General features: G+C 39.5%; 1 protein-coding gene and 1 long non-coding RNA gene across 3 annotated transcripts; both read left to right on the top strand.

Moving 5' to 3' along the window:
* Positions 1-36: 36 nt before the first annotated feature.
* Positions 37-12,128, top strand: kif7 (kinesin family member 7). Its single transcript, XM_034875347.1, has 20 exons — positions 37-157; positions 1,758-2,150; positions 2,373-2,570; positions 2,708-3,107; positions 3,212-3,559; positions 4,699-4,891; positions 4,995-5,147; positions 5,405-5,563; positions 5,937-6,064; positions 6,149-6,264; positions 6,715-6,870; positions 6,954-7,159; positions 7,407-7,604; positions 8,133-8,258; positions 8,520-8,696; positions 8,775-8,990; positions 9,291-9,497; positions 10,115-10,313; positions 10,534-10,686; positions 11,731-12,128. Exons 2-20 carry the CDS (start codon positions 1,820-1,822, stop codon positions 12,123-12,125), a joined length of 4,059 nt encoding a protein of 1,352 aa, XP_034731238.1. The 5' UTR covers positions 37-157; positions 1,758-1,819; the 3' UTR covers positions 12,126-12,128.
* A 2,695-nt stretch (positions 12,129-14,823) lies between these two features.
* Positions 14,824-25,417, top strand: LOC117947654. Of its 2 annotated transcripts, XR_004657284.1 has the most exons (3): positions 14,824-15,184; positions 16,668-16,865; positions 24,926-25,417. It is a non-coding gene; the product is annotated as an uncharacterized LOC117947654 (long non-coding RNA). The 2 variants fall into 2 exon arrangements; XR_004657283.1 differs by lacking the exon at positions 24,926-25,417 and having other exon boundaries at positions 16,668-17,154.
* Positions 25,418-27,976: the final 2,559 nt, after the last annotated feature.

The raw sequence follows: 27,976 nt of genomic DNA, 5'->3' as shown, positions 1-27,976 counted from the left end.
TCTCAACCATGATGCTTTCAAGACCACACCCAAAATTCAGCCCAAACTTTTGGGCTCCTCCCTCTTGCCTGCCCCTCAACTTCCACACTAAAAAAAAAGAGAAGAAAACTCCAGTGTTATCCTGAATCCATCCTAGTGTAACTTCTGCCACGTTAAAGTAAGTTGTGTTAACTGGTGGTGGTTACGATAATTTGCCCAATCAATGCATCATGTTTAACGTTAGCCATTTCTTACGTGATAATGTAAACTACTAGCACTTCTAGATAACGACATCCAGCCTCATCCTCATGTTTTGATGTTGTTGTTCGGACGCCTGGCTAACTTGCTAACTTTAGCTTAGCTAGCGTGTAAGATATGAGGAAACTTCTTGTTAAGGGAGATTTAGATAAAGCCCAGCTACATGGGTGTGTTTCTTATGGATAACGGGACGTAACGTATTCACTTTGTTAAACAGTGGTAAAGGGGCCTCGGTTAGCTAGCTACATCTTGCTAACATGGCCACAATAAGTTAACGTTAACTTACTTGATAGCAGTGGTTCCCAATGTGGGGACCGGGGGACCACAGGGGTCCTTGAGAAGGTTCCAGAGGGTCCGTATAAAAAATTTGAATACTTTACATATTTTTACAGTAAGGCAAGGCCGCCTTTCAGCAACAAAGGCAATTTCAAATGGGTCCTTAACTTTGATGTATCGTAGATCAAGCCTACGAAAATGAGTTATGGGGCTCTGTTTAAAATAACGTTAAGCTTAAGAAGGGTTGCCTAGTTTGGGACTGGCCCATCCAGGTCCTAGCTTAATACGTGAAGTGTCTTAAAAGTAAAATGTATGTCTCAATCTGTTTGTCAGTTATTTTCACGTAAAGGTTTTTGATAAAGCAGCTCCAGGATGTGTTGAGTTTTAAAGGGATATTTTTGCCATGGCATATACAGACGTAGCTGTTTCTTTGTTATCTGAAACCAATGAGCCAGTCCACGCTCTATGGCAACAATTTTATTTTATTTTTATTTGTTACATGAATGCAATAAAGTACCTCGATTTGTCAGGTATAAAATTTGCTTGATTTCTGGTTATTTTTATCTACCATAACAGTATCTACATTACAGAATAGCTAATATATCACAAATTTGGTGTATAAAGTGGGGAAAGAAGTACTCCGATCCTTTACTTCAGTTGAAGTACTAATACCACACTGTAAAATGACTTTGCTATAAGTAAGAGTTCTGCATTGAGAATGATACTTTAGTAAAAGTATGCAAGTGTTATGAGATAAATTTACTTAAAATAAAAGTACTCTCACTTTAGAAACTGGAAACAATCCAAACAGCTACTGTCAATCAGCTTAGTCTTTAATTGTCTGATCATCTGAGCTGCAGTTGTAGGCCTGTACATTGTTGTGCAGCTTAATTTATAATAAAATATTGTATTAAATTAAATTAAATCAAATTAGTTAATCAATTGTTTACTTATGTACAATACTTGAGTAAATGTACTGTAAAATTCCACTACCGGTTGCAAATTATTGATATTGTGTATATTTCAATATCACCCTCTCCTATGTAAAAGTGTGTTATACAATATGGTCATTTAGCAAAATAACTGCCTACCTGCACAACACTCGTGTTTGAGCTGCTAGGTGAGTTCATTGCTTTATCATGTAATCAGTCACATTCTGATTTGTAGCCATATTACATCCTTCAGCCAGATGACATGATATTATGATTAAGAAACTAGTGACAAGTGAGTTCTATTCCCTCTAGTGGCCCAAAGATGATTCCTGTGTAGCAGAGGAACACAGAAGAGCTCCAGCGGTGCAGCAGACATGTCTCCTAAAGTGCCCAGTGGCCAAGGCAGAGGCGATTATTCTGCAGTGCAAGTAGCTGTTCGAGTGCGTCCCCTCCTGCCCAAAGAAGTTTTACGTTGCCACGAGAGCTGTATTACCGTGGACTCGGAGCTGTGTCGTGTTACTCTGGGCCACGACCGGCACTTCATTTGCGACTACCTATTTGAAGAAACTCGCTGTCAAGAGGAGGTTTATTCTTTGTCTGTTCAGCCACTCATAGATGCCTTCTTTCAAGGTTTCAATGCAACAGTCTTTGCCTATGGACAGACGGGCTCAGGCAAGACTTACACCATTGGAGAAGCAAATATTTGTAAGTTATTTATTCAATCATTTTTTCCATTGCCCACTTCAGTTGTTGTAAGCTCAGTTTATCCTGTATCAAAAATTAAGTTTAAGGTTTTGCATAAGACAAATCTAAAGAAAACAAGACCAAAAAAGTACAGCAGTTTGACAGTACACACTGTGCTCTAATCAAGTTTTACCCTAACAAGTCGGTTGCATTCAATTATTTGAGTTTTAATTGTGTTTGTAGGTTCCTTTAGAGATGAGGAGCAGGGTATAATCCCCAGGGCTGTTGCAGATGTCTTCAAGCTTCTAGATGAAAATGACCTCACAGACTTCTCTGTGCGAGTCTCCTATCTGGAGGTCTACAAAGAGGAGTTCAAGGACTTACTGGAGGTGGAGACCGCCAGCAAGGACATCCACATCCGGGAGGATAAAGGCAACATTGGTATGGAAAAGGCTGCCTAGTTTTTCTTTAAGCATGTCTTTTGTGGTTAAGATATTGATATTATTATTCAGCATTTTACTCAAGTGGTTTGTGTATGTATGAATGTGCTTTTTTGTCTTCGTCTCTGTGACTCATAGTTTTGTGTGGCGTAAAGGAGTGTGAGGTGGAAGGTCTTGATGAGGTGTTGAGTTTACTAGAGTCAGGAAACACAGCCAGGCACACTGGTGCAACCCAGATGAATCCAAACTCCAGCCGGTCACACACCATTTTTACTGTGTATATGGACCAGCGCCGGGGAAGCTCTCGCCTTTATGGGACCGCTACAAATTCTGGACCACAAATGTTGTCTTCCAAGTTCCACTTTGTTGACCTTGCGGGGTCAGAGCGCATCTTGAAGACTGGGAACACTGGAGAGAGACTGAAAGAGAGTATCCAGATAAACAGCGGTCTTCTGGCTCTTGGAAACGTTATCGGGGCACTGGGGGACCCTAAGAGAAAAGGCTCTCACATACCATACAGAGATTCTAAAATCACAAGGTACATTTTTAGTAAGCTCATTAGATACTGCAGCATACCACTTGAACATAAATTTGTGTAAAATGTCTCTTTGGTTTAATTCATATAATCCTTGTTTCACTTAGGATCCTAAAAGACTCTTTGGGAGGAAATTCCAAAACACTGATGATTGCCTGCATCAGCCCATCTTCCTCAGACTTTGACGAGAGCCTGAATACACTAAACTATGCAACAAGGGCCAGAAACATTCAGAACCGGGCGACGGTCAACTGCAAGCGCGAGCCAGATCGAGTGGAGGGGCTGGAGCAACAAATCAAGGCCCTTCGCCGAGCCCTGGAAAACCGCCAGCGTTCAGAGACCCGCATCATTTCTCACGCTGATACAAACAGAAGACCTCGACTTGGAGAAGGAGAGATCAACAGACTGCAAGCCCAGAGCGCCCACTATAGGACGTGTACAGACACTGCTTACAGGTCAAAGCACATTGATTTATCAAGTTAAATGTAGTCTTTATCATTTTGAATTGTGCATGTCCTGGACCATTGACTGGTAAGTGCCTTTGCGAATTAATGTGTATATGGAATTCACAAGCCATTGTTTCTCTTATGCATACACAAGTTCACAATATAAAATTATTAATTAGGGATATTAAATTGTTAATGTTATCCCTGAGGTCACCGTTGTTCTATTTTAAATGAACAGTCCAGCCACCTTCTTTTCTGACTCTATCACTAATACTTAATGTTCAAGCAACCTCCGCTACAATATGAACTTTCCTAATTCCACGTCAGCCAAATGAAAACAAATTGCTAGCATAAAGTTTAATACTAATACTGGTGTTACTTTATTTATTTTTTAATCTTTGCATTTTTCAAATGCTTAAAGAGGCCAAAACCCACAATGACTTTATAATTATTACACCATCTGATTAGCTAAAACCTAATATACAGTAGATCATATTTGTGTGTAATAGAGGAGGGAATAAAAATTGATTCTTTGATGCATTGCAGTTCTCGCTTCTTGCACTTGTACAAATCAGAAAACAGAGTGACTGAAAGAGGATGGGATAATGGACAACAACTTAGATTTTAGGCAAAAGTGCAGAAAAAAAACAAACGCATAATGGTCAAAAGGAGAAAAAAAAGTTTTGTGTATATACACATGATCTAATATGACGTCCATTAAAATAATTAGGCAAAACACATCAAGGCCGTTCATCTACTTTATGATAATATAACGTAAAAGAAGTATTAAATAATACATAAAAGCCAGTGCATTGACATATTTTTTTTCATTGCTATCAGCGTTCCCCATGTATTTTAGATTGAGTGCAGCTCACTGCTGACAAGAAGTAAATTGCCAGGGACACGTTTCTGTGTTTACCCTGGTTTGTTAGCTTGAGGAAATGAGAGGAATACATGCCACTCTCTCTGGTGAACACTGGAGTTTGTTGGCATCAAGCTTTAGGTGGTATCATCTATGTCAGGCTTCATTCAGAGGAGTGTCTCTCATCCTGTCTGTGTGATGTGTATCTTGCTTAATTGTCAGTAGTTTAGATTTAAGAAGCATTGGTGCTTCCTTCCTTCATATTTTTGATAACTATATATCACAGGTTGCTGTGGGAGCTGCAGAGTGAAGGGGCTCTGACTGCAGAGCAGAGTCTGAGAGTAAAGGAGTGGCTGTGCTCCGTGGAAGAGGAGCGCAGTGGACTGACCACTGCCTCAGGACCAGACAGCGGCATCGAGAACAGCTCCACTGAAGACAGTGTTGCATTAAAGAGAGGAAGACCCTCTGTGAGGAACCAGGTTTGTCTCTTTCACACTCCCAAGGAAATATTTAAAGAGGTTTTAGTCAGAACTTCAGGTGACTGACATGTTTATAAAAGTGTGTTATGAAAATATTACCCAGGATCCAGAGGCTGTGGAGGAAAGGTGGGGCCATGAGCATGGAGAGAAAGAGGAGAGTATTGGGCTGCTTCAAGCACAGATTCAGCGGCTAGAGGGCGAGAACTCTGACTTTTTAGCAGCTCTGGAGGATGCTATGGAGCAATATAAGCAGCAGGTGATATGCAATGGAATTCTATTATTGCCTTTTCCATAAGTGCAGTGTTTCACAGTTTAATCATGGCAGGCCACATTCATCTATGTTTATTATGTGCGTGTTAACCGAGCTGGTAGTAATATTGGCCAACTTGGGAGCAGGGTGATGATCCCCTCCTAAGCTGTGTCACCTTTTATAATACTGATTTTCAGCACGTTATGTCCGTTGCCTAAGCTGATACTGTATGTTACGCATTTATTGCTTTCCTTGTGTTTCAGAGTGATAAGCTGCAGGAGCAACAGGACTTAATAGTGGAGCTGCAGTGTCTGTTGTCCACTCCAGGGCTGACGGGCCTGGGTCTTAACTTGAGGCCGCGGCCACACACCGCCCCTATGGGCTCCATGCAACACTGTCAGAATGGAGGCACATACAGCCAGGTAACCAGCTATTTTTGGAGCCTGTGGGATTGGGTGGATTTAAAAGTTTAAAAAGTAGTAATAAATGGAGGTGCAAACTCGTCAATATGATGAGCACATACTAACCAGAAACACCTTATTAAAAAATGCCCAGATACAGTCCAAAAAGTTAAACAAATCTGTTTAAAACGCACAATTAATTCTAGCTTGGTTTTATTATCATCTTTATACAGATCTAATGTCATTTTTACACACTTAAGCAGAATGTGTGTGTGTGTGTGTGTGTGTGTGTGTGTGTGTGTGTGTGTGTGTGTGTGTGTGTGTGTGTGTGTGTGTGTGTGTGTGTGTGTGTGTGTGTGTGTGTGTGTGTGTGTGTGTGTGTGTGTACTTACAGGTTAGTGACGGGCTTTGTTGTGATCAGGATGGTGGCCTCTATGAGGACCATGATATCACAGGAGGAGCAGAAATGCAGGATACAGAAGAAGAGGGCAGTCATTCAAACTTCAGCCAAGAGAGACGCAAGTATGTTGTGTTTATGGAACTCATAGCTTGCAGCTTACACTATTTAAAGAAATGTATGTAATTTAATGCTAATGGTTCTGTCAGACAGGTGAACCTGACCTGGACCAAGAGGGACATGTCAGGAGGACTAGCAGTTGGTGCTAGAGGGCTCATATCTCTGCATGAGCCAGACCAGCTCCCCTGTTTAGCCAGAAAAGCATGTAAGTCTAACAACCCAATGTGCCTCTATATTTATGTAGGGGTATTGATTGGGAAGGGGTCGGTTGTTGTTTGTTAGCACTCAGGTAATTACAAAATTAAATTATTTAATACAAATATTTTATGCACAGATTTTAAATATACATATATCTTTTTATTGTCTTTTGGTTCCTTTTGCATTTAGATGTTATATGTTGTCCTGATAGAGTCAGGGTATTTCTAAGGCTTTTAAAATCTGTTCAATATGATTTTGTTAGCTGGTTTTAGTCTCTGCGGTCCAAGGTTTACATTATTGGAGAGTGGGAGTTAAACAGGGAGGACTGATTTGTATTGGTCCTTAAGGAGGATCAAACATGAGGTCTTGAATCTTGGCCATTGTCTTGAAGCTCTGTTCCTTTCCTCCTTGTACCACCCTGCTGACCTCATGCGTATTGTCTCAAATCTCTGTGTAGCCAACTCGAGTACTGGGGAGACATCTGTGCGTGAAAGTCTGAAAGGTTTCGAAGGCGTTTCAGAGTTGGGACTTTTTCAGGCACAGCAGAAGATCAGGGAGCTGTCTGTCACCATCCGGATGAAGGAAGAACTCATCAAGGAGCTGGTCAAAACGGGTAGCAATTTTGATATTGTTACCCTTTCTTAGCTTCATCTAATCCAAATAAAGGTTCTCTTTTAACCATCAGGTTTTTTTTAGGTAAGGATGCTCAGGCCCTGAACAAGCAGTATAGCCATAAGATCACAGCTCTGGAGAGTGAAGCTGTGCAGGCTCGACTGGAGCTGCAGGAGGCTCAACGGCAGCTCCAGGATCTAGAGAGGCAAGAAAGAGAGATCAGCACGTCAGACAAGACCAGAGCACAGGAATGTCGCAGGAAGATAGCTGCTGCTCAGAGCAAAGTTCAGGTTTGACTGCCACACCTCTGTATTTATGCCTAATAGCACATAGGCAACCGACAACTAGACAACTAGTGATGCTGATTTGTGGTGCATCTGAAAAAATATTTTAATTGATCTAAGATACTGTTTTAAACCTATGTTCTTTCCCTGAATTGTGATTAACAACAAAACTGTACTGTTCGGAAGTTATACTTTTGTACGTGAGACCTTTTCGAGCTGTACTTTTAAACTTCTGTGAATGGTTTCGCGTTAGGTTCTCAGTCAGCGTCAGAGGGATACCGCTCGACTCGCTAACCTGCCTGCCCAGAGCGAACGTCGTGTGTTAGAGCTGGAGCTAAGTGTTCAGAATATGAGACAGCAGCAGGAGCAGCTACAAAAACGGCTGCGCCAAGAAAGTCAGCAGAAACGACGTCTGGAGAGCGAGATGCAAAGAAGAACTCACAGAGTAAAGGTACCTTAGGCCAATTCAGCAGAGTGGCAGCCATATCTTTAAAAACTGAATTAAAAATCCTCTTTCTCTATATATGCAGTCACATGGACCATATCACTTAATGCTTTCCTTTAGTGGAAAACAAGCTAATTTAAGTCATTCTGCCGATTAGCCAGTCCCAAATATTTTGCAAAACTTGACTGTGCTGTTGCAGGGAACACCTAGCAGGGTCTATCTATGACTCTGACAAATCTCTGTAAATTCCAAAGCCAAGGTTTGCCAAGCCATAGATTTCTGGTTATAGCCAGTGCTTCTGAACTTGATTGAGTGAATTTCGAACCAAACTCAGTTTATTGCAAATGATGTTTGTTTTTTCATGTGTGAAATGAGCAAATCTCTTCCACAAGTCCATATGTCTGGGAGTAGTTTTAAGGACAACCTATCAATATACAGTGTGAGGGCCAATTTTATTCTGATAAAGATTTCCTCCATACTAATCTTGTAATTGACCATTATCTTCCTTTGTTCCACCATCCATCCCTTCTGTAGGAACTCGAAATAAAGAATGAGCAGCAGCAAAAGATCCTACGCATAAAGACGGAGGAGGTCGCTGCCTTCCAGAGGCAGAGACGCAGCGGCAGTAACGGCTCAGTCATCTCTTTGGAAGAACAACAGGTGGGACAAGAATCTCAAGGAGAATATATCGCTCCCAACTTTAAATTCATAGAAAGCAAACTGTCTTTGAATCCCAAAAGAAAGTTAGTCACACAGTGATTTGAGGAAGAATTTGTCCTTTTGCTAAAAATGTGTAGAATGTTGCTTGTGGGGCTGTTGCTCCCTTTGCAGCCTCAGTTTGTGCTTGGTGTGTGTGTGTGTGTGTGTGTGTCTATTTCTGCCTAACGTGTGGGCTTTTGTGTCTTGATACCCTGTGAGCAGAAGATTGAGGAACAAAAACGATGGCTGGATGAGGAAATGGAGCGGGTACTGGACCAGAGGAAAGAACTGGAAGATCTGGAAGGAGAGCTCACCAAACGAGAGCAAATCCTGGCCAAGAAAGAAGCCCTGCTACAGGAACGCAGCGGACTGGAGACCAAGAGGCTCCGCTCCAGTCAGGTATTAACAACCACAAACCACTCAATTCAGTGTCACAAGAAACAAATGCTGAATATTTTGTACTCCTCTTCCCTCCAGGCCCTCAGTAAAGACCTGGTAACACTGACGGGGCGCATTGAGTCACTTGAGCGAGAGTTGAGTGAGAGGAATGGTCTTCTTCGCAGCGGCAGTGCTCAAGATTCCGAACAGATTCGGCAGGAGATCTCCAACCTCCGTCAAGAGAAAGATTCACTGCTTAAACAGAGAGTGGAGCTGGACGATAAGCTGCGGCAGGGTAGCCTGCTGTCACCTGAGGTCAGATATTACTCTGTGGTTCAAGCAGCCACAGAAAGAAGAGACTTTTTGTGGATAGGATGTGTTTTGTGTTTTCATAGCACTGACTGTTGAACATATTTTTAATTGTTTAGACCTAATTTCATAGTAAGAGAGGTGTTGCTGTGCAGCAAACATGAGTTAAGTACTTCACATGGCAGTAAGAGGAACTAACGAGTCAAGCCGTGACAAATCCTCACTGGAAGCTGTAATATCAACTGTGTGGGACTTAATGTTCATGGTGAACATTCTCATTAAGTCTGTTCCCTCTGACTTTTGCAGGAGGAGCGAACACTTTTCCAGCTGGACGAAGCGATCGAGGCTTTGGATGCCGCTATTGAGTATAAAAATGAGGCCATCACTCAGAGACAAAGACAGCTGAGGGCTTCTGCCAGTATGCTCTCCCAGTGGGAGATGAACCTTATGGCCAAACTCAGTTACCTGTCTGCCTCTGAGACCAGAGCTCTGCTGTGCAAGTACTTCGACAAGGTCTGTGCACTCAACATGATATTCTGCTTCTTCTTTTTTTACTGTGTACTACTTTTACTAGACAAGCCGGCTAGTCGTTAATTAGGGCAGGGTATTGTTCAAAGATGTTTGATGCCAGTACCGACACCAATACCGTGACTTTGATACCAGTTACTTTGCAACTTTTTTCACACCAATTTTATAAAACAAAAGAAATTACAACATTACGGCACAAATCTTTTCATTTATTTATCAACTCATGAGCCTCATCTCTGTGCATAACACAGAGTTTAGTGAGAGTAACACAGAGTTTAGTAGAAGCCTACTTCATGCTTATTGGCTCACTGACGCTGATGAGATTTACTCCCTAGGTATTGCAATTGGGTTATTGAATGACAAGGCATTTTTCAATACTCAATATTTCAGAGGCAATTCTGTCGTTGCCTAAAAAGTATTGAATTTGGAACCCAGCCCTATTAGTAACACTACACTAATGTCATTTAAACATCAATATCATGAATTAACCATTAGTAATAGCAACACTTGTTCACTCTTGACAAGAAAGCTAAGCAGTGGCAGACCTTGCGTTGTAAGCCTTCAGGTCTGAACTCACCAACATGTGTTTGTCATTCCTGTAGGTGGTGTCTCTGCGTGAGGAGGAGCGTAAGCTACAACTCGCCCTGGCTGAGCTGGAAATGCAACTGGATGAGCAGCAGAAGCTGGTGCAGTGGTTGGAGAACGCCCTCGATCGCACACAGCTCGACACAGATCGCCGGCTCACACAACAGCAGAAGGAGCATGAGAGGAGTGTCCAGCTCTTACTACAGCAGTGTCGAGGTGTGGATCACAAGGACCTTTTACAATAATAACAACATATTTATTATTTATTAGGTTTACAGGTAGAAAGTAAATGTGATTAAAGTGATTTACCATTCTGTGTTAGCAAATCTTCATTTCACACTTTTCTAAATAATTCAAATTAAATTAAAATATTAATGATCTTATGAAACAAATAGTATATGCACCCCCTTATGTGTGTGTCCTGTTGCCCCCACAGAGCAAATGGACGAGGGGCTGGCAGGAAGGCAGCGGCAGTATGAAGGATGGATCCATAACCTCAGCAAGGAGCTGAACCACTACAAGGCAGCAAATCTGGAACTAAGTAACAAACTAAGGGAAATCTGTGGTTCAGTCAACCAGCATGCTAAAGGTAGAGTCATTTTTACATCAAAGTGTGTGCTGCTTTTAATATTTATGATTCTCATAATCATTGTCTTTACAGCTTGCAGCATGATGGCTTCAGATATCCATGTTATTAAGCCATACTTTGCTTCTTGCCAAATATAAAATGACTTAAGTGCAAATAACCTTCCACGTTTCCTCGGGCAACTTCTGTATCTCCATTCTCCGTTTCATTTTTGTGGCACCCTGTCACTAGCTGAGTTACAGCCTGCTGCTGACGGAGCAGAACAGTTCATTCCTACGGCTAGATAACCACAGGACATTCGGGCTACAACTAATCATTCTTTTCAGTATACATTACTCTGTTGTTTTCCTTGATTATTCGATTGGTTTATAAAATGGCAGAAAAAGTCATTGTAATGCAACCGTTTCATACACTATATTATCCAGTTATTAGATTATTATTAGCAAAACATTAATATGAATGTTGTAGCCGGTCAAGGTGGAAAGGTAGTCTTAATTCTAATTTTCTAACTCTAAAACATATTACGACATCACAGCCAAGAAAACAGAAGCAGGGAGTTCAATTCAATTTTATTCATAGTATCAAATCATAACAAGAGCAATCTTGAGACACTTAACAGAGTAGATCTAGACCACACTCTATAATTTACAAAGACCAATTCCAGTAATTCCCACTAGAGCAAGCATTTAGTGCACCAGTGGCGATGAAAAACTCCCCTTTAGACAGAAACCTTGAGTGGTGAGTAGAACCTCCTTTTAGGGAGAAACCTCGGACTGATCCAGGCTCTTGGTGGGCGGTTGTCTGTCTGTGCCGGTTGGGGGTATGGTGATCACTGCCAGTGTTAACCGTGGAGTGTTATAGATAGATACTAGCTAATAAACACATGCTTGTTCTTTTGAGTACTTTTAGAGAAAGTAAAATCTGCAAGTCGGCCAGGCAAGACACTCCACTTCTGAGATTCTCCCGGGGTAGAATGGTGGAACGCAGCGCAGACGCGCCCGGTGGAACATGGGGGTAACTGTCCTTTTTACCTGTGTTGTCTTTCAGTGGGGGCATCTGATGGTAAGCCAGCAGGCATCGGCAGCATGGAGAAGCTAAGCCGCAGCCCTGAGGACAGCCCAGGAGGCAGGGCGACGTGCCAGTCTGACAAACCTTCCAGGTCCAGGGAGGAAATGCGTGAGCTGGTGAACACCCCTCTCCCGTCCACGTGGAGACGCTCCTCTCTCCCTACAGAGGAACCTGCTATCATGGAAGAGTTATGGCTTCGAGGAGCTGGGGACGCTCCTGTTAACCGTGTAGTTCAAACTGGTATGGGGTCCTGGGGCGGGGCAGCATCCCTGCCCGTGGTTAAGTCTCGCAGAGAATCACGGAACTCCAGCCTCAACATCGGACCACTGACTTCCAACAATTCATTAATTGATGTGCGGAAGAATCCTGTCTAAAAATATTTTGCAACTTAAGACCATTCACATAGATTTTTGTTCTGTGTTTTTTTTAATATAATGTTGCATAACATTACTTTAGTTTTTATATTTCAATTTCTGTATTTGAATATAGTTTTTTAATGAACAAGGACACCCACTGAGTTTTATGTGAAGCACTTTCACGAAGGTAAAGTTTATGTTTGCATGTCATACAGTAATTGGCAGGTATATGTTCTTGCCATCCGTGACAGTCAACAAGAGGTGAATTATTTTCATCATTACAAAATGATGCAGTCTTTTTGCCTTCAACAGTATTTTATATTAAAATGTTTTTGCCTGTAACACTCATATGGCTTGTGTTTTTTTTTCAAGCAGCTCTTAATGACTTAAACACAACTTGAGACACAAAACTAGGGAAACGGTTTCTACCGTTTGGTCTTTGGTTTTTAAATCGAGAGTCAGTTTGGATGTTATCAAAGTTGATTTAGAAGACTCATGAAAGCTGCTGTGAAAGCAGCTTCCATGGTCAGCATGGTGTGGGTTTAGGTGCAGCTTGGAGGTTTCCATCTGTAATGGTTTCTTTTAAAATTGTCCAAATCTGAAGTGTGTTATTTTCATCACAGGTCTTCCCCGTTTGTTTATAACATGACACATGACTATAAAACATTTAAAGTAGCTCTAGTGTGGTATAATGCATATAGCTTGAAAACATTACATTTCATGAAGTGAGTCACAGCCATAAACATCAAATGTACTTAGGACTGGGTAATATCAGTATAATGATGATGGTGCTATGACATCAAACTGGTGTTTTGTTCATCTCAATGTTACTTTAAGCCTGCAATAACTTTTTAGGCCACCTTGAGGTAGCAGATTCACATGATAATTCTCTGTAGGTTCATCTCTGCCAGAGACGCCTTTCACATGGACACATCAAATTCACGTCATTTCATAGGTTGTTATTGTAGAATATTGATTGTAGCCATTTTAATGTAATTTTTTATTTATCAGTAATAATTCAATAAATATAGCATAATGCTTAAAAGGGGACAATTACTTTTTGACACTTCAGCACATTTTACTGACAATACTTATATAATGTGATTTTGAAAGCACAACTTTTACTTGACAAAGTATTGTTTTACTTTGTGGTAGAGCTTATTAAGTGAAAGATCTGAGTACTTATTTTCCCACTCTGAACCACTGACATTTGTTATTCCCCCCAAAAAGAGCTTTCTGATCTGCTTTTCCATGGAGGCTCATGGAGACACTTATTTTACTGTGTTAAAATATGGACACTATCTGAGCAGCAGAGGGCGGTATATTGTCGGTGTTTCACATGAGGCTGTAATATTTCAGTTCCTGTATTCATCTACATGAGGGTCAAGCAATTTTTATTTTTTATTTTCTTTGGACTGAAATTAGGATTCTTTTTTAAAATCGTTTCCCCTTTAAAACCAGATTAAGAGGCAATTCAAGAGTTAGTGCTGGTTTGGGGCCATTTTAAATAAGCAGATTTAAAGAAGCTAGCAATCAATTGATTGCATTATAAGATAAACCTTTATTGATACCCAGAGGACACAAAGACAGTATTAAGTTAACAAAAATAGAGAAGTAAAACAAAACTTGTGCTCAATGGGTGCCATAGATGGGAGAAATAATTACAGATATGAATTGGAAGAAAAGTTACCTGATTTTTGCGATAGATAATTATAATAACAGTTCTTCACATCATTCTAGCTCCCAAATGGACCCGGTGGTGCTGGAGATGGAGGAGGCAGTGGGTAGGGTGGCTTGGATGATGAATGAGGCCCAAATCAATTAAATAAAAGAGCAGCATTAGATTCTGGGACAGAGATGATCCAGCTCTCTGAACACAGAGGTAACAGAGGAGGTGTGGCGCAGTGTATCATGGGAGAATCTTGTCCTAATTGCTTTGTGCTCATCCTTGTAGAAAAAAAATGCTATTTATCTGACTTAAATAAATGTGCATTTTTCTGAGTTTTCCTGTATTGTGGAGATCATGACCCAAGTATTCGAGATAATGAGCGTGACAGTGTATAATGGGAAATGTAACCAAGGAAACCATTGTTTCTCTATGCCTATGCATAGTTTTTTTTCTATATTGCATGACTTCTAGTGATGCATTGGAGCAAAGTCTTAATAAGTTAATAAGATGTCTGTACTGTTTTGTATTTTGTATCTACCAGGGGAGAACAAAATACACACTTCAAGTACTTCAGTACACTGCAAGCAAGAGATGACCTAATACACATTTCTGGCAGAGGGCTATATGTATATTGACCTATAGGTTGTGTGTATGGCAGTAAAATGTAGCCTTGGCCTATATGAGCCAAAGAAAGAGGAGAAGAGTCCAAATGTTTGGCCTAAGAGATACAAGCAACACTGACTCTAATTTTGCATTGTTGTCTGCCACAGTGTCTTTGTTTTCACTACCACATAAACTAAAATAAGGGTACGACATAGTCAGACTTATTAAATCTATATAGCGGCTTTAAGTATAAGGTTTGAGTAGCCTATATTTCCTTTCCTTTTTTACAGTTGAGACAAGTGTGTACATCGCGCATACACACACGGGGAAACCACTTGCGATTGGTTATCGGCAACTTGCCGTCGGTGTGACGTCAGCGCAGCACGGGGGAGGAAGCGTTTAGAAAAAAAAGGGGCGATAGGAGGTGAGAGGAGATGACTGGAGGCTCAGTCAGGGGACAGAGCGCAGCCTCAGCACCTCGGACACATGAAAAACACTCGCTTACACACTGCGGATGAACGGCCGTCCCACGCTCTCGGCTCGTGCACGGACTTGCAAAAAAAAAAAAAAAAACGCCTTCTGATAACGGATACAAACACACCGTTCAACAAGGATATCTCACCCAAAGCCCGCCGCGGACAAGCAGCCTCGGCAGATGGTGTGGGATCTATCGATCTAGTCCACGCGCTCACCTGTTTGTCAAAGCCAGGCTGCACAAACTCATGTGTCCTGCACATCTGGAGCCTGGACGAGTCTACCGACCGGATGTTTAGGTCTCCCTGAATGCAGGAGGCACGATGTGGAAGTAAGTCTTTTGGATTCAGTGGCCTTGATTCATTTACACAAATCAGACTTGTTCATATTTTCATGCATGTTTTTTAATTAATGCATCTCAGTTTCAGTTTTAGCCTGCATGCAGATGCACTGGCCTAACATTAGATAATATTAGGACCCGGATTTTAGAACCAGTGTGCACTTTTCTGAACGTGTGACAATTGAAGTATAATGTTTTCAAAAGGGTTCATAAGCAAAAAAAAAACAGTAGATACAATCATGTAGGGTTAGGTTGTATTTCTCGCCAAATACTCTCACATGGAGTAAATCTTCAAGATACGGTTTAACCTATTTGACGAGGGGAACATTAGGCAAGACACTCCAAGACAACATATTTTATAACAATAAAGCCACAGGCCTGTTTAACCTCAAGTAGATTGAGTAAAAAAAGGCAACTTCACACCCTAGTGTGAGCTTTATCAATGTGCCCTGCTTGTCTAAAATGGGACTACAGATACAGTGTCAAGTATGTTGTCTTTTGAATATGTTAATTTATAAATAGGCTATGATAATGGAAATAATATGTGCGAGAGTTTTCTCCTAGATATACAAAGAAAGTGACGCATCCCTTGTCAGTGCATTTACTCCCCAATTAGAACGACTGACGTCAGACGTACTGACAAAGAAAAGCGTGAGTTCATCATGAGGTTATTTTGAGCTAAAAAGATTATAATGTAGCAGGCCTAAATGTAAATAATTCTAAGAGGTGTTGGCTATTTCAACTGAAACAAAATGTTGTTACATAACATCAAGTGTAGAAAAGTAATCCTTAAGTTCCAAAATTCACTATTTCGGTGATAGCTCCATAATAACATTGATAACAGTAGCCTCTTAGAGCAATGCACAATTGTAAAAAAAGAAAAGAAATTGGCAGATTCAGTAAATTCCTTCAAACCACAAGCACATAGGCCCATTTGACCCCTGACAGTGTCCACATCCCAAAGATTTGTAAAGTTTGTAAAGTAGTGGTTAAGCAAACACTCAACTTTAAAGGTTGGGCTTTGCTGAAAAAATATCATGTGGAATTAATTAAAATGTTAAAGCCTTGTTCCATTGTGGGAGGCAGAGACCTAAAACAGGCACATAGAAATGTTTTATCTGATAATGAATAAATACTTTAAAGTAAGAATGTAAAGTGCAGTAAGAGCTGGAAAATACTTACAACAGCAACAATGTACAGTTTGGGTATCGATAGTTAGCCGAAGGCCTAAAATGTGAATGATTATTATTACATCATAACTAGATGTTATAGACTTAAGGTTTATCTGTGACTGCCAGAGAGATAATACTTTGTAATTGTGTATTTAGAGGAAAATAAATAATTCTATTTGATTGAAAGGCTTAAAAAAATGCTGAGCAAAAGTTTCAATTTTTTAAATCAAAATTGCTAGTTTGCAGTGACTAGGAGCATGTAATTAGGCCATTAACTCCCTAATAATTTCCTTTGTTCCCAGGAAGCTTCCGACTTTCCTTTGGCTGCTAGAGAAAACAACGGAGCCTGTTCCTGTCTTTGGTTATCTAGCTGTATGAGTGTTAATCCTCCATCATAAAGCTAGATAACCGAAAGTAGGAATGACCTCCAAACCTTCAACTCCCTGCCTTAATGAGAATAAACAAGAAGAGAAACACAAGAGGACATCTCGTCATTTCAGGTGGGTTATGAAACACTAGTCTCATTATCTGAACATGCAAAGGACACACATTTAGAGCTGGGGCAATTAGTGAAAAACAGTCAGCAGTTATAAGTTAAGTTATTTCAAAACTTTTTTAACTTTCAGTTCTCAGTTGTGAGGATGTGTTGCTGCTCTTATAGTAGTAGTAATATATTTGTATTTTGGATTGTTGGTCGGAAAGAATAAGCATTTTGGTGACATGATTTTACGCTTTAGGAAATTGTTTTCTGACATGTTATGAACCAATTAAATTAATCAATAATAAAAATTATTCTAAATTTATAAATATATATCTATATCTCTCTCTCTCTCTCTCTCTCTATATATATATATATATATATATATATATATATATATATATTTATTTATATTTTTTCCCTGTTTCTCCCTGTAAGCTATTGTAGATTTACCTGTTGAAGGACAGAGTTCCCTTTTCTGAAGGATGTTTTCTGTCATCTAAGACCGTGGGAGTAATTATTTACACAAATCAGAAACATTCACCTTTATAGAGGTAACATATGTGAGTGTTACAAATCTAAAAGGGGCCCATGCTGTAATAGGCTCTTGGCTGTTGACTCATCCCCTCGCTAAAGCCTCTGTTGAACAAACTTGAAACAATTAAAATACACCAAACCAAGTTAACCCCGCCTCATTGTTCCTATTGCTTTATTAACTCAAATGCTTTTTAGATAGTTTAACTCTATCTACCTAATGTAAAATATAAATTATAATATAAATTATTCTTTTCATTTTACAAATTCTTTAAATCTTAATTCTTTATTCTTTATTGAATGTCTTTGAATAATTGTAGCAAAACAGGTGACCTTTTGCAGCCTTTAACCCTAGTGATGCAGAGTGAGTGGAAGAATACAATGTTATGTGCATAACTTTGTACGTTTTATATTGTGACTTGGATTGACCATACATTTTGCATGAACTAATTGTCAGCCAGACTGCCCATTTTAAACATCCACTAATTTCACTGTGAAAAGAAATAAGAGGCAGCCTTACATTGCTTCCCTGAACCCTGTCCTGCATATTAGCAATAAAATAAAAACCGATCCAAAATGTCGAGCCAAAGGCAACAAAAGACAAGTGTCAGCTTGTCTTTCATAAGAAAAGGCTCAGATAAACCTAAATAAAATCCATATTTAGAGGCTTTTTTTTCTTAAATCACACAGCAGACATCATTTTAGTTTGAATTACTTTTTAAAAATGTAATTTTAGGTATTATTTCATGTAGAGACACAGATTGTGCAGCAGTTATATAATTTAACACAAGGTATCTGAATTGCAAAGAAAAACTGAAACATTTTCCTAAATCTAAATGGTCTGTTACACCTTTACTCTGAAGGAAAGGCCTTTGTCGGATGGTGCAGATTAGAACTCAGCCTCCTTCCCTGCCAGAACATCATGTTGTGTAAATGGAAGCCATCTTGATGGAGCCCCTCTGCTGCCTCTAAAATGGTTGTTTTGCACATAGCAGGGCCGCTTGAATTAGTCCATCGTTAGCTTGCTATCAGACACCAATCAGCGATGTCTTTAAGCCTTCCTGTCTGAACTCTTACAACACGTCTCCTCTGGGTGTGATCTCACCAACAAAGATGCAGCAAATTACTGAGGTCATGTTACCGAGCCCTTTTAAAGTCCAATCAAAATCAGCCAGTGTACATATAACTGCCACTGTGATTAAACAGTGAATGAATGAATCAGTGATTCGGAGGTAGAAAATCTCATGACATTTGATTTCATTAAAGCTGCTGTTCCTGTACACATCCTGACACCTCCCATTAATTTTGCAAATTGTTTGCAGGGGAATATTATAATAAGTCTAATAAGTTAAGTCAAGTTTAGAGAAACAACACACAGCAGACTTTTTTTTCATAACTAAAATTAAAACCCTGACTCAAATTTTACAAGTTAAAGTGATTGTTGCTTGTTTGCATGACAGATAAAAAATAATTCAAATTAAATAAGTTTGCAGATATCTACACTGACCAAACTCTGGACATTTTAAGGTCATTCAAAACTACCTGCAATCACCTGTCAAATCCAATCTGCCCACATCCTCCTCATGCTCAACTCGGACCACAAAAAAACAGCAATACATCTAAATATGTGATTTTAATGGAAAAGAAAAGTTTGAAATAAAATAACGCTTTCAGATGCTTTTGTATATTCTCTGTTTGTTTGACAATTTATAGAGAGACACTATCTTTTTAATTAAAAAGTGCTTATATTACCTTAAATTTACAGAACTGATCTGATAAATTATTATTTAAAACTACATTGGATAAATAAGCCTTATTAGGCCTTGAATAAGGCCCTTACTGTATATGAAACTTCTTCCTAAGATTTGTTTTTTTTGGGGGCAGAAAATGACAAGATAATAAGCCTTTAGTCTGTAAATCTGCTTTGGAAAAATCATACAGACCTGCAGCCTGTTAATTAATGTATTCATTATTATTTATGATTGTAAGTGTAACGGGTAGAGAAACAGCCACAATGAGTGTGTCCCATGAACAATGCACATGGAAATCATTTATCATTTATCATTAAAAATCATTTATTTTCAACAACAATCCGGGATCAGTAACACAGTGGTGGAAACAGTGATACTAGTTCCATTCATTCATCAATCAACAAGAATCATAGTTAAGAAGTCAGAATAGAGAAGAAGGCCTATTTCAAATTAGCATTTGTCCCTTTTTCCAAAAAAGCCATAGCCTACCTTAAGGGCTCGTTTAAAAAAAATGATAATAGAGAAAAATAAAAATGTAACCTTGTAACCCAGCGGTGTGTGTTATCCGCAGTGGTGAAATAGATAGGAGGAGTGGAGCTCACACAGAACAAAAAACATTAAACATTAAACGTTTCTTGAAGTCTTTATCTGTCATGAGCGCTCTCTGTCGGTCTCTCCTCCAGACCATTGCTGTGGGATAAAGCAGACCTGCCAAAAAAAACCAAAAGTGGCCTACAATGATGGAAAATAAAGGAAACAATCGCACAACTACAGCCGATAATGAATAGGAGCCAGACTGGCTCAGCATATTAACATAATTGCATAGAAACGACGGGAGCAGAGAGAGTATTTAAAGGCACAGTGGCACACAGCGTGCCCCTTCATCTGCTGTTATCTGCCCGTCTGGAGCACACAACCAATATGAACATTTGCATTATGGACAAAAAACAAACAGTCAATTATATTGGCGTTAAAAAAATATAAAGGTGCAGTACAGAAGTTATCTATTACGATTCACCCTTAAACATAACCTGAACTTAAAATGCTCTGCCTAGAGGCCTTATCTGAAAAGGAAAAAAATAGGTTTGCCTCTAAGTAAAAATACATAAATAGTTAGACTACAACCAAGGCTGTAAAACACTGAAGTCACTTATCCCTGAACATTTTCACCAGACTCTCAAAGATGTACTATAGTAATTTCTCACTAAATTTTCTGAAACATGAAAAATAAATGTAGTTTTTAAATCTGCCTCCAAATAGCCAGCATTCAAATTCTGGTGAATAAAGTTGTTGTTACAATTAGACATATTTAATTTCTACTGTATATGTAAAATACTGAAAACAGCCTACGCCCATTATGTGTATATTTTTATTAGTAGAATGGGATTTCCACTGGGTTGCTAAAATAATCAAACATTTGCACTGAAAAGTTAAGCTGCCAAGTTTCTGCTTTGAACTGTTGTGTTTTAAAGAATTTGTCCTCATAATTTAAAACTATGTCAAATGTTGCACAAAGTGACTGTTGATATGGTGCCATTATTAGGACCATAGACTTCAAAACAGTCCCTGCTTTCAAAATAAACTCTTTCATACCGGGATGTATAACGATGTTGGCCTGTTGTCTTCCACACGCCACCTGACTGTAATGTAACAATCTGTGTTTAAAGGTTTGCTGCTTTCTCATCATGACAAAGGCAAGGAACCCATTGCTATAAGTCGGCACCACGGCTTGAAAAATAAAAGGGGGACTGTTTCTTTATTAGACACCAGGCTGTAATTAGACAAGCAGCTGGGGGATGGGCAGGTGTGAAGCTGGGTGATAATATGAGCTCATACAGCAAAACACTGTGTGACTACCATCACAGAGCACATCAGCCTTATTACCGTGTTTAAAAATAGGTTTTATTCTTAGATTGAAAACATTTCTGTGTGTTTGGACGACTCTGTTTGATTTAGCTTTGAATTAACATCATCCTTGTATAATTAAAAAACCACCAGAAGATATTTCAATAGGCCTAATTGGAATTATGTGGCTGGATGTCTGCTAGCTAAAACGATTATAGCAGAAATAACATTTCCTCATTCGCTTTGGCTGTCAGCCACTTAATGCACAATAACCATTTTCTATAATGAGGCTGTTGTAAACATAATCTAGCTTTGCTGTCTTACCTAATTGATGAAATTCCTGAAAAGATGATCTTAGTCATATTTACAAGCCATCAATATTACATTAATTAATTAATTAATTAATAAGAGTCCCACACCAATTACTGTACACATGTACAGTGTAAGTGTTGTTTGTTTCCCCCTGATGCACCAACACAGTGCAGCCCTCCCAGATGCTGCTTGTTGGTGCTGTGAACTGCAGCTGCAGGCGACCTATTGGTAAACAGTAGCCAGCGTCCACATTATCATTCTGATCCTGGCTTCGCTCCACAATGGTTGCTTTGTGAAAAGAGCACTTGACAAAGGTCCACCACGTCTTTTTCCCAACGTTGTATATGTGAGAGGGCGCTGCAGTAAACTGGGCAGTGAGGTGGGAACGTCGCGTCAAACCAGACCGGCAGATGCCTGCATTAGCACTGCAGCCATGAGAGTGTCTCCTGGAGAAGTTGTCCCTTTGTCTTCCTGCCTCTTTATGTCTGTGATTGACTCTCTCACAGTCAGTGTATTGGTGTGTATGGATGTGTGGTCTCAGTCCAGAACTAATGTTAATGGATAAGAATGAGGCCAGTGTGTCAAATGTGTACCCTACTTGATTTATATTACTAGAGGTAACTCAACAAAGCACCGCTCTCTCCCGAATATGAACAATTGTCCTGTTTGCCAAGATGTAGCCTCATGTAGCCAAGGTTTTTTTTATAAACATAAAACATTTTATATACACCACTGAATGTATATTTTTATTAAATCACGTTAATAAGAGTAATCTGAGAAAAAGGCCATTATCCGGTATTGATTTCCTTTATTACCTTGATACTACTCACACACACGTTTAAGAGAGGCAGATTTAAAAGGATTTTTAAAACGTTGTAAAGGATTAATACAGCTGGCAGTATCAGCAAAAAACATTGAGACCTATGTGTATGCAGGTCTTCATTCTAATATGTAAATGTGCTGTATTTATATAGCGCTTTTCCAGTCTTAACAACTGCTCAAAGCACTTTTTACATCTACAGGATATATTCATCCATCACTCACATTCATACACTGTGGCCGGGGCTGCCGTACAAGGTGCCACCTGCTCATCAGATAAACACTCACACACATTCACACTCCGATGCGCAGCACCGGGGGAAACTCGGGGTTCAGTGTCTTGCCCAAGGACACTTCAACAATGACTGCAGGGGCGGGGATTGAACCGTCAACCTTCCGAATGGCAGGCAACCGCTCTACCACTGAGCCACAGCCGCCCGTGAGTGTGCTTTGGGGTGTTACATGATCTCTCTCTGTTGCCATGTGTCAGAGGCTGCATAACTAAAGAGACAATGCAATCCACACATCAAACTTTCATTGCCAGGTCTCATCCTTTGTAAAAGCTGTTTTGTTTTCTGTCGTGAGACCTCGCTTTCCTTAGAACAAAACCATGGTTACACCATATGACCCAGGCATCCTGGTCCAAACACGACAAACAGACCATTTGTCTCCGTACCAGAACCTGTGTACAACTAGAACGACGTGAGCTCTCCTGAAGGCGGGACATTGTAAGGTTTACGTCCCTGCACCCTCCTTTCCCCCAACAAGGATACCACAGCTGCGATCCTGTCTTAATCTGGGGATAAATGTGATTATCCTGCTATGGCTTGTTCTTGGCTTTGTAATAGCGACAGGGGACCTTTTACAGCTCCCTTTTTTCCCATGGTCGAGTGGGTCTGAGCAGCTAAGACCCCCAATGTAGACCAGTAGCCATTCTTTAGCTTTAGGCTGGAGCAAACAAGCACGTTACAGCGACCCTGAAGCAGATAGAGATAAACAGTGGATGTTAAAAATATTATGGATCTGCAGCACCTCACAGTCCTCATCTCAATTGTTTAAAAAATATATTTCAGAAGATACTATTTTTGGCACAAATACCAGTAAAACTAAATAATAATTAAGTTGTAGACAACATTCTGCAATCTGTGTACTATATAAAGTATATGCCATTATACTACATAGTATGAGATATGTTATACTAGTGGAAGATAAAAAAGAAGTTATTCTCAATCTTACTATTTATATCATAATTCTTACATTATAAGAATGATTTTTTTATTATTTATGTTAGCATTTATTATACATCATTCATATATTTCATTATAACAGGACAATTTATAATTATGCGATTATTTTTTGGTATTTGACCAAAACAACTTAACTCAATCTATTTACTGCATTAGTATTACCCAATTGTAATTGAAATGATCCCAAACAAGCTACAAAGCAAGATAAACTCACTAATAAATCATTTGGTTATTCATGATTAACACAGACGATTTTTGATTTTCACAACAAATAAAAGCTTTGTGGGAACTAAATCACAGAAGAAAATCTCTAAGGAGTGGATTTCCATTCTCCTCCGACAGTCGTTCAGACTGTCAGTCAAGTTCAAGTTCACAGGGGTGGAAATGTCTCGACTCTTCATTCACTTCTGTCGTTCCTCCCCCCTAACTCCTCCTCCCTCCATCCCTCCCTCTCCCCCTTGCTCTGCACTGACTGCATGGGGTTACTATGACAGAGGGCCTGTGGCGTTGTTATGGCAGCGGGCTGAACAGCCTGGCTATGCGCTGGTGACAAGGACAGCCTGTCAGAAAGTGAGAGAGACTCAGGTTCCCCCCCAACAGCTGGGCACAGACACCCCCCCACCTCAGGCCTTTCAAACACAACCCAGACCCTGGGAACACCAAGGATTCACATTCATCATCCTCTCTCTCTCTCTCTCTCTCTCTCTCTCTCTCCCACTCACACACATACACATACACATTCATACACACTCACTCTCTACCTCTTCAACTAACTCCTAAATCTTGTGTTCATCCATCCACCACTTAACATCACTCTATACCTACACTTCCACCTCTTCCACCTCCTCCACACACACACACACTTCTTTGTTTTTCTCTCCTGCTACACCTCACTTCATTATTCCCACCTGTAGTGTGTAATCAAGTAAAGGATTTCAAATTCAAAACAAAAAACAAAAAATAAAAATCCTGGTGAAGAGAAGTACATTTTCAATCTGTGTGTGTCTGTGTGCGTGCGTGCGTGTGTCTGTGTGTGTGCTTGCGTGTGTTTGTGAAAGAGAAAGAGAGGGAAGATAGATTTTGTTGAGGTCTCATTCAACTTTTGAGCATGAAAAGGCTGATGATTTGCATAAACTGCATGCTGTCTGAGGGACTTGGGGGTGGCTGCCTTACTAAGAAAAGATATGGGAGAACATGAAGAAAAAAAGCATGACCCTGCATTGTGAAGCTGCAGGAAGAAAGAGAAGGTTTGAATAAGAGAGTGGGTGAAAATTGGCAAAGAAAGGGTCTTACCATGTCTCCTAGTGAGATTAAATTGTCCAGGAACCTCTTTATATATAATTTGGTGAATCTGGCAGCGGCATGGCTGCAGGGCTGATCTCATATCAAGCGCCCGCCTGAACTTACAAGTAAAAAATACGTAAAAAATAATAATAATAAAAAAAACGTGACGAGATGATGCAACCAGTTTGAGAAAAGTGTTCAGAGTGGAAGTCATTTTAACTGACTTACAGTACATGTAAATGTTGAATTACAGAGTTGATTCTGATTTCTCATTTTTTTGTCTTTTATAGGACCATAAAGATGATGATGATGCCGTCATGCTGTGAAGGATCTCCAGAGCTGTATCATTGTGTTACACAGGGCAATACATGGGTTTTTGGTCTTTGTGCAATAGAGCTGCTTAGCCATAATTCATACATAATAATAGTTTGAATGAGTTTTGATAATGATAAAGAAAGTTTGAAAGATATAACATGTCAGTGTTATTTATTTGCTCTTTGAGAATTATTTCTGAAAACGGATCAAAACATGTAAATGGTTTTTGACCGAAATGTGATCTTTGATTTATGACCTAGCTTTCTCTTGACAAAGTTAGAATGACTTTTTGTTTTTGAAGTTGATTATTTGTGATTTTGGCAAAAGAATTAAACAATTCTAAAACTTAAAAGGTTGCTGTTCTCATTCATTTACACCTCGTTTATTTATTCATATGACATTTGGGCTTATCAAAGCAAGCTGAATGACTTGTTTGGCTCTTTACTCCATACAATAAATGTTGGAGATTATTATTATTTGTCGTGTTGAAACTGTTCATAAAGGCTGTAGCACCTTGGACAGAGGCAGCTAAAAACAAGCACAGCACATTTTGAGTCATTTGCAGACTTGCTCAATGGTGTTTTAAGCCCCCAACGTCTCCTTCCAGGCAGCGCTCCGACAGTTGACTTCAATGCACCTAACCCTAACCATAACCATAACCATAACCATAACCATGACCATAACCATGACCATTGCCTAATTCTAGTGCATTCCAGTCAGCATGCCTGAAAGGAGACAAGGGCTAAAAATATCTACTAACGACATATCTAGTTAGTGATACAGTTGTTTATTATTTGCGTTGGAGGGCTGTTTACAACTGCAATAAAAATGGTCTTCGCTACTTTTTCATAAACCCCAGACTATGTATGAGAGAAGGAAACAATTCTGTAAGGAACAAATTTTCTTACATTCATTCATCTCTCCCTATAATGTTGAAATAAATGAAACCAGTGAAGAGGAGGAAAAATGCCTCAGCTTACATAAAAGACAAAGAGCACAAAACATTAATGATTAAATGAAATCTCTTGAGTCACGCCTTGGGGAATATAGTACGTTCTTCCAAACTGGTTGACACGACAATGACACAACAGCATCTCACCTTACGGGTGGGATGCACCTTATGTGTTTTTAAGCTTAATTGTGGGCAAAAAGTCAAGTTCTAGTATGCTGCAGGAACTTAAAGATCAGCCAAATTTAGTGGTCCACATCTCAACAAATCCTCTGAGAATATGATTAAAAAAGTGGTTGTCATTATTTTCTGTTTGTGTGTGTGTGTGTGTGTGTGTGTGTGTGTGTGTGTGTGTGTGTGTGTGTGTGTGTGTGTGTGTGTGTGAGAGATAATTTATAGAATTATAGTTAAGTAGGTTAACAAAAATAAAATAAGCCTAAATTAAGAATGAATCCATTAATTGTATTTCTCTTGTCATGGCATCTAATAATGAAAGAGATTATGTAATGTCACATGATTGTATTATAAACCAACTGACTCACTATTGATGCAGCCTGTCTGCGGTGTTTAGCTGCAGATTAGTAAACTGCCTGCGACAATGTGATGACCTTGTGTCCAAATAGCGCCAGTCAGCTGTTGGACAGAGGGGGTTGCGACCTTTCACTCTCCTGGGACACAACTTGACCCGGCACAAGCAGACACGTGTGTGTTCCTCTGATGACCCGTCACACAGATTCAGGTGTTACATCTGACCTGGTGTGTTATTAAATAAATAGCATGTAGGCCTATATTTAGACTCTCTAATAGGAGAATATATTTATGATTTTCTCATAGAATGAGAGAATCGTGTTGTAAGAAAAGCAATGTATGAGTGTGTCCCCAGGGCCTCGTAAAAGTCATGCTCGGTTTTGCTTTCTCTTTTTGACTCACAAACGGTCATATACACAACTGCACATATTCAATATCAAAAGTTTTTGAAATGCTATAAAGATAAAGAAACTTTTCTTGGTGAAAGTAACACAAAGAGTGCAACATTTCTAACCTTGTCTTAATTATATTTGAAAAAATAACATCAGAAACAGTTTTCAATCATCTATTTGATATTTGACACTGAGAAATACGCTGCATGGCTTAAAATATGTGGTCCACTTTTGACTTCTTTTGGCTGATATTTATGGTTTGGCCTTTTCAAATTACAGTAAAGCCTGTAGCTTCTAGCTTTATGGCAAAACATTTTCAGGATGGACATTTCCTGTTTCAATATCTCAGTGCCTTTACATTCAATTTTGTTTTCTCCAAAACACTTAATTTTTCCCTGAGGGGGTCATTTGAAGATGTAGACTAGGTACAGTAGGCACAATTTAATTACAAAGGGATTTTTTTATTTTTTTATTTCATTTCCTTTTTTTATTGATGTAAAATCCTCAACCCATGGCAGGCCTTATTACCCAGCATCCATGTTGGACCTCACTGATGCTCTTGTGGCTTAATAAGAGCAAATTGACACAGCTAGTATCCAAAATATTAAGAGTGAAGAGTAAAGGCTGTCATAGGAGCATATTAAAGTCCATGGCTTTGCAATGAGATGTTCAACATTCACATCCAGGTGTCAGGATACGTTAGGTTGTTTAACGCTTCTTCCTTTTCATCACATTTGAGCATCAAAGCCTGATGGAACTCATTAGCTGCTGGCTGCAGGTGTTCTATCTCACGGCACTTAGTAGTGGGTTTTCATTCATGAATTCTGCTCAGATTTTCTACTTGTCAACATATACAGATAGATCTCCTCTTTTGTGGTATGAGTCATCAGAGGTCCCATAACTCACTAAAGCTGAGAAATTAATTTTCAGGCTGCACTGCAAAGAGACAAAGCGCTTTTATGTGGTATTATTACATGTAAATAAACTAATCCTTCTTGTGACATCCTATTCTTTACACTGCTTACCACTACAATATAGATTGAAGGCAACATTTTCTATGAGACAAGATTTGATTTAGTACTTCTTGTTTATCAGAGGTTTCATGGGAAATTGCCAAAATGTGTCTCTCAGTCATCATCATGTCCATTTCATCTTCA

This window comes from Etheostoma cragini, chromosome 1 (assembly GCF_013103735.1).
Source record: "Etheostoma cragini isolate CJK2018 chromosome 1, CSU_Ecrag_1.0, whole genome shotgun sequence".
In the NCBI taxonomy this organism is placed as follows: domain Eukaryota; kingdom Metazoa; phylum Chordata; class Actinopteri; order Perciformes; family Percidae; genus Etheostoma; species Etheostoma cragini.
This window is presented reverse-complemented; position numbering and strand designations above follow the sequence as displayed.